Source organism: Triturus cristatus, chromosome 3_1, assembly GCF_964204655.1.
Source record: "Triturus cristatus chromosome 3_1, aTriCri1.1, whole genome shotgun sequence".
In the NCBI taxonomy this organism is placed as follows: domain Eukaryota; kingdom Metazoa; phylum Chordata; class Amphibia; order Caudata; family Salamandridae; genus Triturus; species Triturus cristatus.
In genome coordinates this window covers 519,542,041-519,556,418 of record NC_140583.1, presented here as the reverse complement: position 1 = coordinate 519,556,418, position 14,378 = coordinate 519,542,041, and the positions used below count along the sequence as shown (strand labels likewise).

At 49.8% G+C, this 14,378-nt stretch overlaps 1 protein-coding gene across 3 annotated transcripts in view; it reads right to left on the bottom strand.

The window, feature by feature from the left end:
* KIF7 (kinesin family member 7) overlaps window positions 1-14,378 on the bottom strand; it is a 448,976-nt gene that overhangs the window by 308,790 nt on the left and 125,808 nt on the right. For all 3 annotated transcript variants that reach the window (XM_085644436.1, XM_085644435.1, XM_085644437.1), the window contains exon 7: window positions 10,661-10,866. In XM_085644436.1, coding sequence (XP_085500562.1) covers window positions 10,661-10,866 — 206 coding nt within the window. The remainder of the gene's footprint in view (window positions 1-10,660; window positions 10,867-14,378) is intronic.

The window sequence follows — 14,378 nt, the reverse complement described above, 5'->3', positions numbered from 1 at the left end:
GAGCTGCCAGCCCTTGAGACCGGTCTGCTCACAGGCAGATCTTGGGGAACAAAACCATCCTCTTCATTTGCATCACTTTCCTCTTGGGCCTCCCACCAGGCCTTCAGGACTCTTTGTAGCACATCTTTTCTAGCTCCGCTTTTAAAAGAGCAACCACGGTCTTTGCAGAATTGCTTGAGATCTTCAACTTTGTATGAATATAAATCCGCAATGGAAAACTCCAATTCTGCCTTCTCGCTTGTTGCCACCTGAGACATGATGCTCTTGAAGAGTTACTCAAAAATAGAATCAAAAAAAATATAGTATGTGGTTGTCTATTGGTCTGCACTTAAACTAGTGATGTACACCAATTACTGTGGGTCAAGTACAAATACAAGTTCAATCCTCACCGCTGACCACCAATGTTAGATCTGGGGGTCTCTAGTTGGCAGGGTAGGTACCACTGTCCAAGTAGGGACCCTTGCTTCTAGTCAGGGAAAGGGGGATACACTGTTAAGATAACCCCTGCTCACCCTCTAGGTAGCTTGGCCTGAGCAGTCTAGGCTATCAAAGGCAATGTGTAAAGTATTTGTACCAACACTCACAGTAACACAGTGAAAACACCACAGATTTACTCCACACCAGTTTTAGAAAAATAATGTATCTTTACTAAAAACTTCACAAGACCAAATATTACAGACAAACCAACATATAATTCAAAAAGGTTACTTTAAGGATAGTTCAAGAGTTTGCAGAAAGTACTCCAGGATGTCAAAGTCAGTGTCCTGCACAATGCGGCTCTCAATGCACAAAATGCGACACTTTCGTGCCCAACAGTACCTGTAGTTGCGATAAGGTTCCCAAAAGCTATAACAAGGAAGATGGCAAAGGCGATGCGATGCTCCCGAGATCCTGGGGAGGCTTTGCAGCAGCCCTGCTTCACGCAGCAGAGGTGGATGCGCCGGCTCCGATCTGTAGGGGGAGGATGCGATACCTTTGGCTTTCGTTGCGTAGGTTTCTTAGGGGGAAGCTTCACGCACAGGTTCGATGCGACACTCTTCGATGTGGTGCGATGCGTGGCGCAGCGTTGCCTTCCGGCGCCGCAACTCTCGATGCGCCACGGAACGGGACTCTGCGTCGACGCACGCAGCGATTGGAGACTTTTCACGCACCGGCAGTGGTGCGGCCCGCAAACTGGTTCTGCGACAACCCTCGCAATGGCAGGAAGCTTCACGCTTCGGGACGATGCTCGACGCACTCGGCGATGCGGAGACCCTGCGTGTTGCGATGGTGCCGCGATGAAATTTTCCCCGCACTCTCGTCTTGCGACATGCAATCGGATGATGCGTTGGGTACCAGTCACTCTTGTTCACGCTTCTGCTTCCCAGCTCCCAAACACAGCAAAACGACCTCCTGAAGCCCCAAGACTGGGCAAGCACTCCAAGGCAGGTCAGAACTCTCTCAGCAGAGTTCCAGGGGAGCTGGTGGTGAAGTCCTTTTGTTCCTGGGACTTCTTAACAGGGAGCCAGCTCTTCTCAGGCCCTTGGAGATCAGAATCAAAAGAAGGGGACACAGCAAAGTCCTTCCCCTCTCCTTGGCAGCAAAGCAAAACAGCAAGCAGGCAGTCTTCTCCTCTTCAGTTTCTTCCAGCTTTCTCCTTGGCAGAGGTTTCTTCTTAGTTCCAAAGTGATCTAAAGTTTTAGGTGTCTGGGGTCCTCTTCTTATACCCCTCCAAGTCTTTGTCTCTTGTGTTTCAGTGGGGGGATTCCCCTGCTCAAACCGGTTCCTGGGTGTGCTCTGCTCTGGAGCACCTGGTTCCTTTCAGAGTGAGGGGCAGGGTCGTTAGACGCTCAGCAGGAGGGGGAGCCTTCTTTGTGCCAGCAGAGGCAGAGTCCTCAGCCTGGCCAGCAGGGGGTGGAGCCAGCTTTGTGTTTGTCAGGGGCAGCCCTATTCAGACCCAGGGACTACTCCTCCCACCCATCTAAAGCAGATCTCCCTATTCACCCTGCTGCTGACTCATCCAGGCTCCTGGAGCCACCTAGCACATCACCTGACACCAGTCAGCCAACCAGCACACAGGCACGCAGGAAGGTTAAACAGGAGAATAGCTACTTTCTAAAAAGTGCTATTCTCACACAGTGAATTTAAAAACCATCTTGCTAAAAAGATGTATAATTAAATTCTGAACACAGAGATACCAAACTTGGATTTTCTATCTTGCCCTTATGGGAAGATAGGCATGTAAACAGCCTTCCCCATTCTATCCTATGGGCAAGATAGCCTCTCAGCAGTGAAAAACGAAAATGGCTGTAATTCACTACCAGGGCATGTTACACACCTCAGTACATGCCCTACCTTTCAGATACACTGCACCCAGCCCAGGGGGGTACCTAGGGCCACCATAGGGATGCCTGACATGTACAGAAAGGGAAGGATAAGGCCTGGTCAGTGGGTGCACTGGCCAGGTCGACCTGGCAGTCCTGGACTGCACATAGGCACTGCAAGCAGGCCTAAGACATCATTTTAGCGCTACTCCTGTGGGTGGCACAATCAGTGCTGCAGCCCACTAGTAGCATTTGAATCACCAGCCCTGGCACACGCAGTGCACTTTACTAGGGGCTAACAGGTGAAACAAATATCACAATCATGGATAACCAATCAACACAATAATTTACCAAGGGAGCACTTGCACTTTGACACTGATCAGCAGTGGCAAAGTGCCCAAAGCATCTAAACCAGCAAAAACGAAATCCAGCATAGCATCAAAAATACAGGAGGTAGAGGCAAAAAGTCAGGGGTAACCACGCCAAAGATGCCAGGTCTAACACGTGTCCCCTCCAGCTGAAAGTGGGGAGAACTACCCACCCTCCTGGGAGTTCTCATCGCTAAGGCGGAAAAACCTGGACAGACCATCAGCGTTGGCGTGTTCTGTACCGGGGCGGTGTTCCACCGTAAAGTCCATCCCCTGTAGGGAAATGGACCACCTCAACAGCTTAGGATTCTCACCCCTCATCTGCATCAACCATCTGAGGGGCCTGTGGTCCGTCTGAACCCGGAAGTGAGTCCCAAACAAGTAGGGCCTCAGCTTCTTCAGCGCCCAGACCACAGCAAAAGCTTCCCTTTCAATCGCACTCCACCTCTGCTCCCTGGGAAGTAGCCTCCTACTAATGAAAGCTACAGGTTGGTCCAAGTCCTCATCATTTAGTTGTGAGAGCACTGCTCCCACTCCATGCTCAGAAGCGTCTGTCTGCACTATGAACTCCTTGGAGAAGTCAGGCGCCTTGAGTACAGGTGCTGTACACATGGCCTCCTTCAGGGCATCAAAAGCTTCTTGGCAGGCACTGGTCCAAATCACTTTCTTCGGTAACTTCTTGGAAGTTAGTTCTGTCAAGGGAGCCACAATGGTGCCATACCCCTTGACAAAACGGCGATAGTACCCGGTGAGTCCTAAGAAGGCTCTCACCGCTGTCTGGGTTTTGGGGGGTTCCCAAGCCCGGATGGTATCTATCTTGGCTTGTAGGGGCGCCACCTGGCCGCTTCCTACCTGGTGTCCCAAATACACCACCGAACCCTGCCCTATCTGGCACTTACTGGCCTTGATAGTGAGGCCTGCACTATGCAGAGCCTTCAACACTGCGCAGAGGTGTTGCAAGTGTTCTTCCCAAGTGGAGCTGAACACAGCGATGTCATCCAGATATGCGGCGCTGAATTGCTCCAGCCCGGACAGTACCTGGTTGACCAGTCTCTGGAATGTGGCAGGGGCGTTCTTCAACCCAAAGGGCATGACACGGAACTGGAAGTGCCCCTCTGGCGTTGAAAACGCAGACCTCTCCTTGGCCCCATCAGTTAAGGCAATCTGCCAGTACCCAGAAGTTAAGTCAAACGTACTGAGGTAGTTGGCAGCTCCCAACCGATCCACGAGCTCATCAGCTCTGGGGATGGGGTGTGCATCAGTCTTCGTGACAGCATTGAGCCCACGGTAGTCCACACAAAACCTAAGTTCTGGAGTGGCACCTGGCGCAGCAGCTTTCGGTACAAGTACCACTGGGCTAGCCCAGGGGCTGCTGGAGGGCTCAATCACCCCTAGCTCCAACATCTTAGAAACCTCCTTCTTGATGCTGGCCCTGACCTTGTCAGCCACCCGGTAAAACTTCTGTTTCACAGGCATGCTATCTCCCGTGTCCACGTCATGGACACACCAGTTGGTGATACCGGGGGTCAGGGAGAACAGAGATGCAAACTGACCCAACACATGGCGACAGTCCCTCTGCTGTTCTGGGGTCAGGGTGGGCGAGAGGACCACTCCATCCACTGACCCATCTTGCTCCTTAGCTGCCAGGAGGTCAGGAAGAGGATCGCTATCCTCCTCCATCCCTGCATCTGTAGCCAGTAGCATTGTTATTTCAGACCTCTCAAAATGGGGTTTGAGGCGGTTCACGTGTAGGACCCTCATGGGGTTCCTGGGAGATCGCAAGTTGACCAGGTAGGTCACCTCACTCTTGCGCTCCACCACCTCATATGGCCCAGTCCACCTGTCCTGGAGCGCGCAAGGCTCCACTGGCGCCATCACCCATACCATCTGCCCAGGTTGAAATTCCATCAGAGTGGTATGCTGGTCATACCACCTCTTCATCTCATCCTGGCTGGCTTCCAGGTTCGCCTGAGCGAGGGCCCGGAAGCGCTGTGTCTGGTTGCGGATGGCCAGCACATAGCTGAACACATCCTGAGGGGTTTTCCCCGGGGATTTCTCCCAACCCTCCTTCACCAGACTGAGAGGTCCTCTAACAGGGTGCCCGTACAAAAGCTCAAAGGGACTGAACCCTAGAGACTTTTGTGGTACTTCCCTGTAGGCAAATAATAGGCATGGCAAAAAGACGTCCCACTTCCGTCTCATGGGCTCTGTCAGCCCCATGATCATGCCTTTCAGGGTCCGGTTGAACCTTTCAACCAACCCATTTCCTTGAGGGTGGTAAGGAGTGGTGAACTTATAAGTTACCCCACACTCCTCCCACAGAGACTTCATATACCTGGAGATGAAGTTGGTACCCCGGTCAGATACCACCTCCTTGGGGAAACCCACACGGGAAAAGATCCCCATCAACGCACGGCCCACCACCGGGGCTGTGGTTGTCCTGAGAGGGATAGCCTCCGGGTACCGGGTGGCATGATCCACCAGGACCAGGATGAACCTGTTGCCTAAGGCGGTCCTGGGGTCCAGTGGCCCCACAATATCTATTCCCACCCGCTCGAAAGGGGTGCTCACTACCGGAAAAGGCTGGAGAGGGCCTTTGCATTTTCCTCCAGCCTTGCCACTTGCCTGGCAAGTCTGGCATGATTTACAAAAGGAAGCGACGTCCGTCTTCATCCCGGGCCAGTAAAAGTGGGTGGCAAGCCTTTGTCGGGTCTTGTCCTGCCCGAGATGTCCTGCAAGCGGCACGTCGTGAGCCAGACCCAGTAGGAAGTCTCTGAACCCTGCGGGTACCACCAGGGTACGTGATCCACTCGGCTCAGCAAACCTAGGCTCACTGTACAACAAGTCATTCTCCCAGTAGAGAAAAAAGTTCTTCGGATCAGCACCTGCTGCCTGGTCTGCAGCCTGGTGCCGCAGACCTTCAAGAGTAGGGCATGTCTTCTGCGCACGGCAGAACTCCTCTCTGGAGGGACCACCCTCTTGCTGCCAATGGGTCAGCTCAGGTATGTCTCCCAGCTCAGCGACCTGTTCCCCTGTAGGCTCCAGGGCATCCCCCGTAGGTTCTGCTCCTTCCTGGATCGTGGGAACAGCGGGGGTGGACGCACCACGCCCCTTGCCCTTCCTCTTTCTGGCAGGGACCTGGGCCACTGTTTCAGGCTCCAGGTCTGCTTCACAGCCCTGTCTGGCTGCCATGGACCGGGTGGTCACACAGACCCACTCAGGCAAACCCAACATCTCCAAATGAGCCTGGCGCTCCACCTCCTTCCACGGGGAACTCTCCAGGTCATTACCTAGCAGACAGTCAACTGGCATGGATGGACTCACAACAACTTTGAGAGGACCTGAGACCCCCCCCCACTCAAAGGGAACATGTGCTACCTTGCAAAGGCGCACAGAGTTGTCAGCTGACACTACTGGGTGAAGTACGTCTGGAATGACCAGCTCCTCAGGGACCCACTGACACCTGACCGTAGTCACACTGGCTCCAGTGTCCCTGAGAGCCCCCACCCTCCTCCCATTGATGGTCACCCACTGCCTGTACTTCTTAGTGTTATCAGGGACAGGGGTTTCCTGGACCATCTCTGTGTCTCCTAAAGAGACAAGGGACATAACTGCTAAACCCTCCAAATCACTAGAAATTAAATCCCCCCCAAAAGCTACACTAGCTATACCCGGTGTTGGAGCACCAGTGGGTGCCTGGGATTTCTGGGGACACACAGGAGACTTGTGACCCAATTCCTGACAGTGATAACACTTAATGGGACCCTTGTTATCCGACCTGCCCTTAGGGGGCCAGGTTGGTTTGGGTTTGGACTTGGGGGGCTGGGACTGGTTACCCTGGGAACTATTTTGGGGCCCTTGTGAGAACTCCTTTTGGTTACCCTTGTCCCCCCCACTCTTCTGCTGGGGACCCTGCCCACCTTTGGCAACGGTACCCACAATTCCTCTGTGGACCCTGGTACTGGTCCAGCGGTCCGCCTCCTTAGCAAGCTCAATGGGGTCCGTCAACTTGCTATCTAAAAGATGCTGGCGCAGCTCTGGAACACATAGACTACTCAAGTGCTCCCAACTAATTAAATGTAACAACCCCTTATAATCAGTTACCTTGCTGCCCTTCATCCAACCTTCCAGTGCCCGCGAGTACAGATTCACACACTCCATCCAAGTCTCAGACTCTTTCTTCTTGGAATTTCTAAACTGCAGTCTATACTGCTCTGGAGTAAGTCCATACCTGAGACATAGGGCCTCCTTCATATTGGGATAGGTCATGGCACCTGCTAATTCTAAGGGCTCTAGAGCACTCCTCCCAGAAGCCTCAAAATGTTTCCACAGGCCCGCCCCCCAATGCTGTTCAGGCACCCCATTCATCCTCAATGCAATTTCATACGATGTGAACCAGGCATAGATATCCTCACTCCTATTGTAATTCTGTACTAAATCTTTGGGGATATATACTTTACCCCCCTGCACTGGCTGTGCGCTGCCACCATTTGAACCGGACTCCACCTGCTTGGCCTTGATGTCCAGTTCTCTCATGCTCACTTCATGAGCCAGAAGCAATTTCTTCTCCTCCAAGGCACGGGCATTCTTGCTCTCCTCCGCCGCCTTGTCTACTTCTGATTGCTTCATTTTCATTTTCATAATTTCCAATTCATGGTTTCTCACCCTTTGATTCTCCTCCAACTCCTCTGGAGTGAGCCCCCTACTGGAATGGGAGCTGCCAGCCCTTGAGACCGGTCTGCTCACAGGCAGATCTTGGGGAACAAAACCATCCTCTTCATTTGCATCACTTTCCTCTTGGGCCTCCCACCAGGCCTTCAGGACTCTTTGTAGCACATCTTTTCTAGCTCCGCTTTTAAAAGAGCAACCACGGTCTTTGCAGAATTGCTTGAGATCTTCAACTTTGTATGAATATAAATCCGCAATGGAAAACTCCAATTCTGCCTTCTCGCTTGTTGCCACCTGAGACATGATGCTCTTGAAGAGTTACTCAAAAATAGAATCAAAAAAAATATAGTATGTGGTTGTCTATTGGTCTGCACTTAAACTAGTGATGTACACCAATTACTGTGGGTCAAGTACAAATACAAGTTCAATCCTCACCGCTGACCACCAATGTTAGATCTGGGGGTCTCTAGTTGGCAGGGTAGGTACCACTGTCCAAGTAGGGACCCTTGCTTCTAGTCAGGGAAAGGGGGATACACTGTTAAGATAACCCCTGCTCACCCTCTAGGTAGCTTGGCCTGAGCAGTCTAGGCTATCAAAGGCAATGTGTAAAGTATTTGTACCAACACTCACAGTAACACAGTGAAAACACCACAGATTTACTCCACACCAGTTTTAGAAAAATAATGTATCTTTACTAAAAACTTCACAAGACCAAATATTACAGACAAACCAACATATAATTCAAAAAGGTTACTTTAAGGATAGTTCAAGAGTTTGCAGAAAGTACTCCAGGATGTCAAAGTCAGTGTCCTGCACAATGCGGCTCTCAATGCACAAAATGCGACACTTTCGTGCCCAACAGTACCTGTAGTTGCGATAAGGTTCCCAAAAGCTATAACAAGGAAGATGGCAAAGGCGATGCGATGCTCCCGAGATCCTGGGGAGGCTTTGCAGCAGCCCTGCTTCACGCAGCAGAGGTGGATGCGCCGGCTCCGATCTGTAGGGGGAGGATGCGATACCTTTGGCTTTCGTTGCGTAGGTTTCTTAGGGGGAAGCTTCACGCACAGGTTCGATGCGACACTCTTCGATGTGGTGCGATGCGTGGCGCAGCGTTGCCTTCCGGCGCCGCAACTCTCGATGCGCCACGGAACGGGACTCTGCGTCGACGCACGCAGCGATTGGAGACTTTTCACGCACCGGCAGTGGTGCGGCCCGCAAACTGGTTCTGCGACAACCCTCGCAATGGCAGGAAGCTTCACGCTTCGGGACGATGCTCGACGCACTCGGCGATGCGGAGACCCTGCGTGTTGCGATGGTGCCGCGATGAAATTTTCCCCGCACTCTCGTCTTGCGACACGCAATCGGATGATGCGTTGGGTACCAGTCACTCTTGTTCACGCTTCTGCTTCCCAGCTCCCAAACACAGCAAAACGACCTCCTGAAGCCCCAAGACTGGGCAAGCACTCCAAGGCAGGTCAGAACTCTCTCAGCAGAGTTCCAGGGGAGCTGGTGGTGAAGTCCTTTTGTTCCTGGGACTTCTTAACAGGGAGCCAGCTCTTCTCAGGCCCTTGGAGATCAGAATCAAAAGAAGGGGACACAGCAAAGTCCTTCCCCTCTCCTTGGCAGCAAAGCAAAACAGCAAGCAGGCAGTCTTCTCCTCTTCAGTTTCTTCCAGCTTTCTCCTTGGCAGAGGTTTCTTCTTAGTTCCAAAGTGATCTAAAGTTTTAGGTGTCTGGGGTCCTCTTCTTATACCCCTCCAAGTCTTTGTCTCTTGTGTTTCAGTGGGGGGATTCCCCTGCTCAAACCGGTTCCTGGGTGTGCTCTGCTCTGGAGCACCTGGTTCCTTTCAGAGTGAGGGGCAGGGTCGTTAGACGCTCAGCAGGAGGGGGAGCCTTCTTTGTGCCAGCAGAGGCAGAGTCCTCAGCCTGGCCAGCAGGGGGTGGAGCCAGCTTTGTGTTTGTCAGGGGCAGCCCTATTCAGACCCAGGGACTACTCCTCCCACCCATCTAAAGCAGATCTCCCTATTCACCCTGCTGCTGACTCATCCAGGCTCCTGGAGCCACCTAGCACATCACCTGACACCAGTCAGCCAACCAGCACACAGGCACGCAGGAAGGTTAAACAGGAGAATAGCTACTTTCTAAAAAGTGCTATTCTCACACAGTGAATTTAAAAACCATCTTGCTAAAAAGATGTATAATTAAATTCTGAACACAGAGATACCAAACTTGGATTTTCTATCTTGCCCTTATGGGAAGATAGGCATGTAAACAGCCTTCCCCATTCTATCCTATGGGCAAGATAGCCTCTCAGCAGTGAAAAACGAAAATGGCTGTAATTCACTACCAGGGCATGTTACACACCTCAGTACATGCCCTACCTTTCAGATACACTGCACCCAGCCCAGGGGGGTACCTAGGGCCACCATAGGGATGCCGGACATGTACAGAAAGGGAAGGATAAGGCCTGGTCAGTGGGTGCACTGGCCAGGTCGACCTGGCAGTCCTGGACTGCACATAGGCCTGCTTGCAGTGCCTAAGACATCATTTTAGCGCTACTCCTGTGGGTGGCACAATCAGTGCTGCAGCCCACTAGTAGCATTTGAATCACCAGCCCTGGCACACGCAGTGCACTTTACTAGGGGCTAACAGGTGAAACAAATATCCCAATCATGGATAACCAATCAACACAATAATTTACCAAGGGAGCACTTGCACTTTGACACTGATCAGCAGTGGCAAAGTGCCCAAAGCATCTAAACCAGCAAAAACGAAATCCAGCATAGCATCAAAAATACAGGAGGTAGAGGCAAAAAGTCAGGGGTAACCACGCCAAAGATGCCAGGTCTAACAGCGATACTAACCTATATGGCTCATCATGCACTAATGTATGTACCATGGGCAGTCTCGAAGGCGTAACCAAACCAGCAGAAGGGACAAATGTAAGCTGTAAACCAATGACAAAAAGGATTTTTGAAAAGAACACAAAGGACCCAATCAAAAGCAGTGGGCATGCTGAATGTCCATATAGTGGATGCAGCATGCCTTGCATAGCAGTGCATGCGCTGCCTACACGAGACATAACAAGGGGCTCTTTCCAATAGCGCTGCAGAGATATTGCTGGTGGAAACGTTATCCAGACTGGTCTGAAGTCTGGTAGGATAAGTCATAAGGTGACGAATCTGCAGGAAGATGTATCCATCACATTTCAAATGCATTATTTGTAGAACAAATATGTCTAATAATGTTTACAATATGAACATTTGCTTCGCTTTTAATTGCCAACAGCTAAATAGAAAGTGTAACATTAATCATATCTTACCCATGGTCTGTCAGATATCCATTCATTCTCATGTCTTGGATATCTTCATTTTTTACCCTGACACCTGGCATCTCCAAATCTTCACCAAACTCTTTCTGTAACACCATGTCACCTTCTTCCAGGCTTCGAACTAAACATTGGCTACGGCTCCGACATCGCTCCATCATTTCCCCAGCCACATAAGGCACACCCCTGCTGGGCATAGTCTGCAATCAAGCACATACATTTCACTTATAAATAGCTACAAGTTTGTGGCTATTTACACGAAGGATTGTTCATGAATCTTAATTCTGAGAAGCACTGCACAGTTCTGCAATTTATCTTCTCCAATATGAGATTGTTTAAAGATGGTTTGAACTACCATTTTGCAATCCATCTTTCTCATCACCAACTCAAACCCCCTTACGCACCCCTCACCAAACATACAAATATAATTCAGTGCAACATTCTACAAAAGGTCTTTGGTGTATGGCATGAAATAAATCAACATGACAAATGCATACGGATGCCAAAAGATGGGTAGATATGATTTACATGTAGGGAAGGCTGTGGATGTGTGCTTCACTTCCAGCACTAAAGTCCCCCAATACGCCTAGTCCACAAGCAAGCTATGTTTGATGCTATAGTGCTTGCTACACTTGTTTTTTTGATGTTTGGCTGCCATTTATTTTTTGTGATGCTATAATAAGTAATTGTGTTATTAACAGGAAAACAAGGAATATGCTACTTACCAGTATGCATCTGTTCTTGACACATAGAGCTGCAGATCTACACACTGTGCATAGATCGCCATCTGGTGATGGGCCCGGATGTTTGCACTTGTTTTTGTCTTGGAAAGTCTTTGGAAGTCATGAGGTATGTGACTCCTCCTTTGGGTCATAGTGCGCATGGGCATTGGCTCCATCCTCAGATTGTTTTTCGCCAGCAGGGAAATGATAGAGCTTAGTAAGAAACAGGAAAGATGCCTATGTGTGTTGTATCTAAGTAAGATAATACTGGAACAGATAAAGGAAGCCGGGAAGGCAGGTGGGAATGTGTAGAGGTGCAGCTTTACATGCCAAGAACAGATGCATACTGGTAAGTAGCATATTCCGTTCGAGGCATATGAGCTGCAGATTACACACTGTGCAGAGATTGTAAAGCAGTATCCACCCTTAGCGGCGACCACCAGTATTTGTTGCAGTAGTTTGAAATAGTGTTTTGAGTACAGCCTGGCCCACACTAGCCTGTTTAGTTTGCACATCAACACAGTAGTGTTTTGTGAATGTGTGCGGTGTAGACCATGTAGCTGCTCTGCAGATATAAACTAAGGGAATGTTGCCTAGAAATGCCATTGAAGCCCCTATCTTTCGTGTAGAGTGGGCTTTAGGAGGAACAGATAATGTATTTTTTGCTTTATGGTAACAAATCTGTATGCATTTGACAATCCACATAGCTATCCCAGATTTTGATATGGGGTTGCCTTTACGTGGTGGTGAGAAAGACACGAATAGTTGTTTGGTCTTACGAAAGGGTTTTGTTCTTTCTATGTAGTATAGTAGTGCTCTTTTGACATCTAAGGTGTGAAGAGCTCTTTCTGCGACTGTTTGTGGCTGCGAGAAGAATACAGGCAGCTCTACAGATCGATTGAGGTGGAAGGGAGGAATTTAGGATTAGTTTGGAGAACAACTTTATTAAGATGCATCTGTAGAAAGGGTTCTTGAATGGTTAGTGCTTGTAGTTCACTAACTCTACGTAGAGAAGTAATGGCTACAAGGAAAGCAGTTTTCCATGTTAAAAATTGTAGCTCACATTTATGTAGGGGTTCAAATGGAAGCCCCATTAGTCTTGTGAGAACGATGTTCAAATTCCACACAGGGGAATGTGGTACTCTGGGGGGAATTATTCTTTTGAGCCCTTCCATAAAGGCCTTTATGGCAGGTACCCTGAAAAGTGAGTGGTGTGGTATATTTTGTAGATATGCTGCTATGGCAGCAAGATGCAATCTAATAGAGGTATAGGCTAGGTTGCATCTTTGGAGGTGTAGTAAGTAGCCTATGATGTGTTGGATAGACACATCTAGGGGATTAGTGTTGTTGTTATGGCAGTATACTACAAATCTTTTCCACTTGGCTGCATAGCATGCTCTAGTGGTAGGCCGTCTAGCTTCTTTGATGACGTTCATACAGTCAGGAGGAAGGTTAAGGTAACCGAATTCTAGGATTTCAGGAGCCAGATCGCTAGGTTGAGCTGAGCTGGGTCTGGGTGTTGGATCTCTCCATGGTTCTGGGTTAAGAGGCGTGGAGAGAGGTGTAGTTTTTGGTGTGGAACTACTGAGAGTTCCAGCAGTGTGGTGTAACATGGCTGTCTGGCCCATGTTGGAGCAACTAGGATGAGCGTTAATGAGTGTTGCTGTAGTTTGCGCACCACTAGTGGAATGAGTGGGAGAGGCGGAAAAGCGTATGCAAATCTGCCTGACCAGTTCATCCACATCGCATAGCCTTTGGACAATGGGTGAGGATACCTGGCGGCGAAGTTTGGGCATTTGGCGTTTTCTTGGCTGGCGAAGAGGTCTATCTGTGGTTGCCCCCAAGTCTGAAATAACAGTTGAAGAACTTGTGGATTAAGTTCCCACTTGTGGATTTGTTCGGTTTGACAACTCAAGAGGTCGGCTATTGTGTTTTGGACTCCTGGGACATGTTGGGCTAGGAGAAAAATGTTCTGAGGTATAGCCCACCTCCATATGCTCTGTGCAAGTTGAGAGAGCTGAAGAGAGTGTGTCCCGCCTTGTTTCTGGATGTAATACATGGCTGTCATGTTGTCGGTGCGGACTAAGACAGTCTTGCCTGATATATGTTTTTGAAATGCTTTTAAGGCTAGGAATATGGCTAGTAACTCCAAATGGTTGATGTGGAGTAACTTTTGTTGAGGTGTCCACCTACCCTGCATGGTGTGATGTAGTAGGTGAGCTCCCCAGCCGGAGAGCAATGCGTCCGCTGTCATGACTATTTGAGGAACTGGCTCGAGGAACGGTCGCCCTTTGGAAAGGTTCTTGGTGTTCCACCACTGCAGAGAGCGATGGGTACGACCGTCTACCAACACCAGATCAGTTAGCGGACCTTGAGGCTGGTTCCATTGGCGTTCTAAGCACTCTTGGAGAGGACGCATCTGGAGTCTTGCATGAGGCACTATGAATATGCAAGAGGCCATCATTCCTATGAGTTGCATGAACACTCGAGCTGGAAGAGATTGTTGCGGTTGGAATCTGGTGAGGACTGGGATAGGCGAGTGCTCTTGCAGTGTTTATGGTGGCACCGAGGTATTGTTGCATGTGGGACGGTTGGAGCTGGGACTTGGCGTGATTTATGGTGAATCTCAGGTTGTGAAGTTGTTGAATAGTGGCGCGAGTGTATTGTACACACTGATTGTACGATTTGGCTTTTATGAGTCAGTCGTCTAGGTATGGGAAGACATGTATGTTTTGTCTTCTTAGATGTGCTTCCACTACTGCTAGGCACTTGGTGAACACTCTTGGTGCTGTGGTGACTCCGAATGGGAGCACCTTGAATTGATAGTGCTGACCGTCCACTACGAATCTTAAATATTTTCTGTGAGCGCTGTGAATGGGAATGTGGAAATAGGCGTCCTTGAGGTCTAGAGTAGCAAGGAAGGTGCCCTGGGAAAGCAGAGGGAGGACCTGCTGAAGTGTGACCATGTGGAAATGGTCTGAATGTATGTA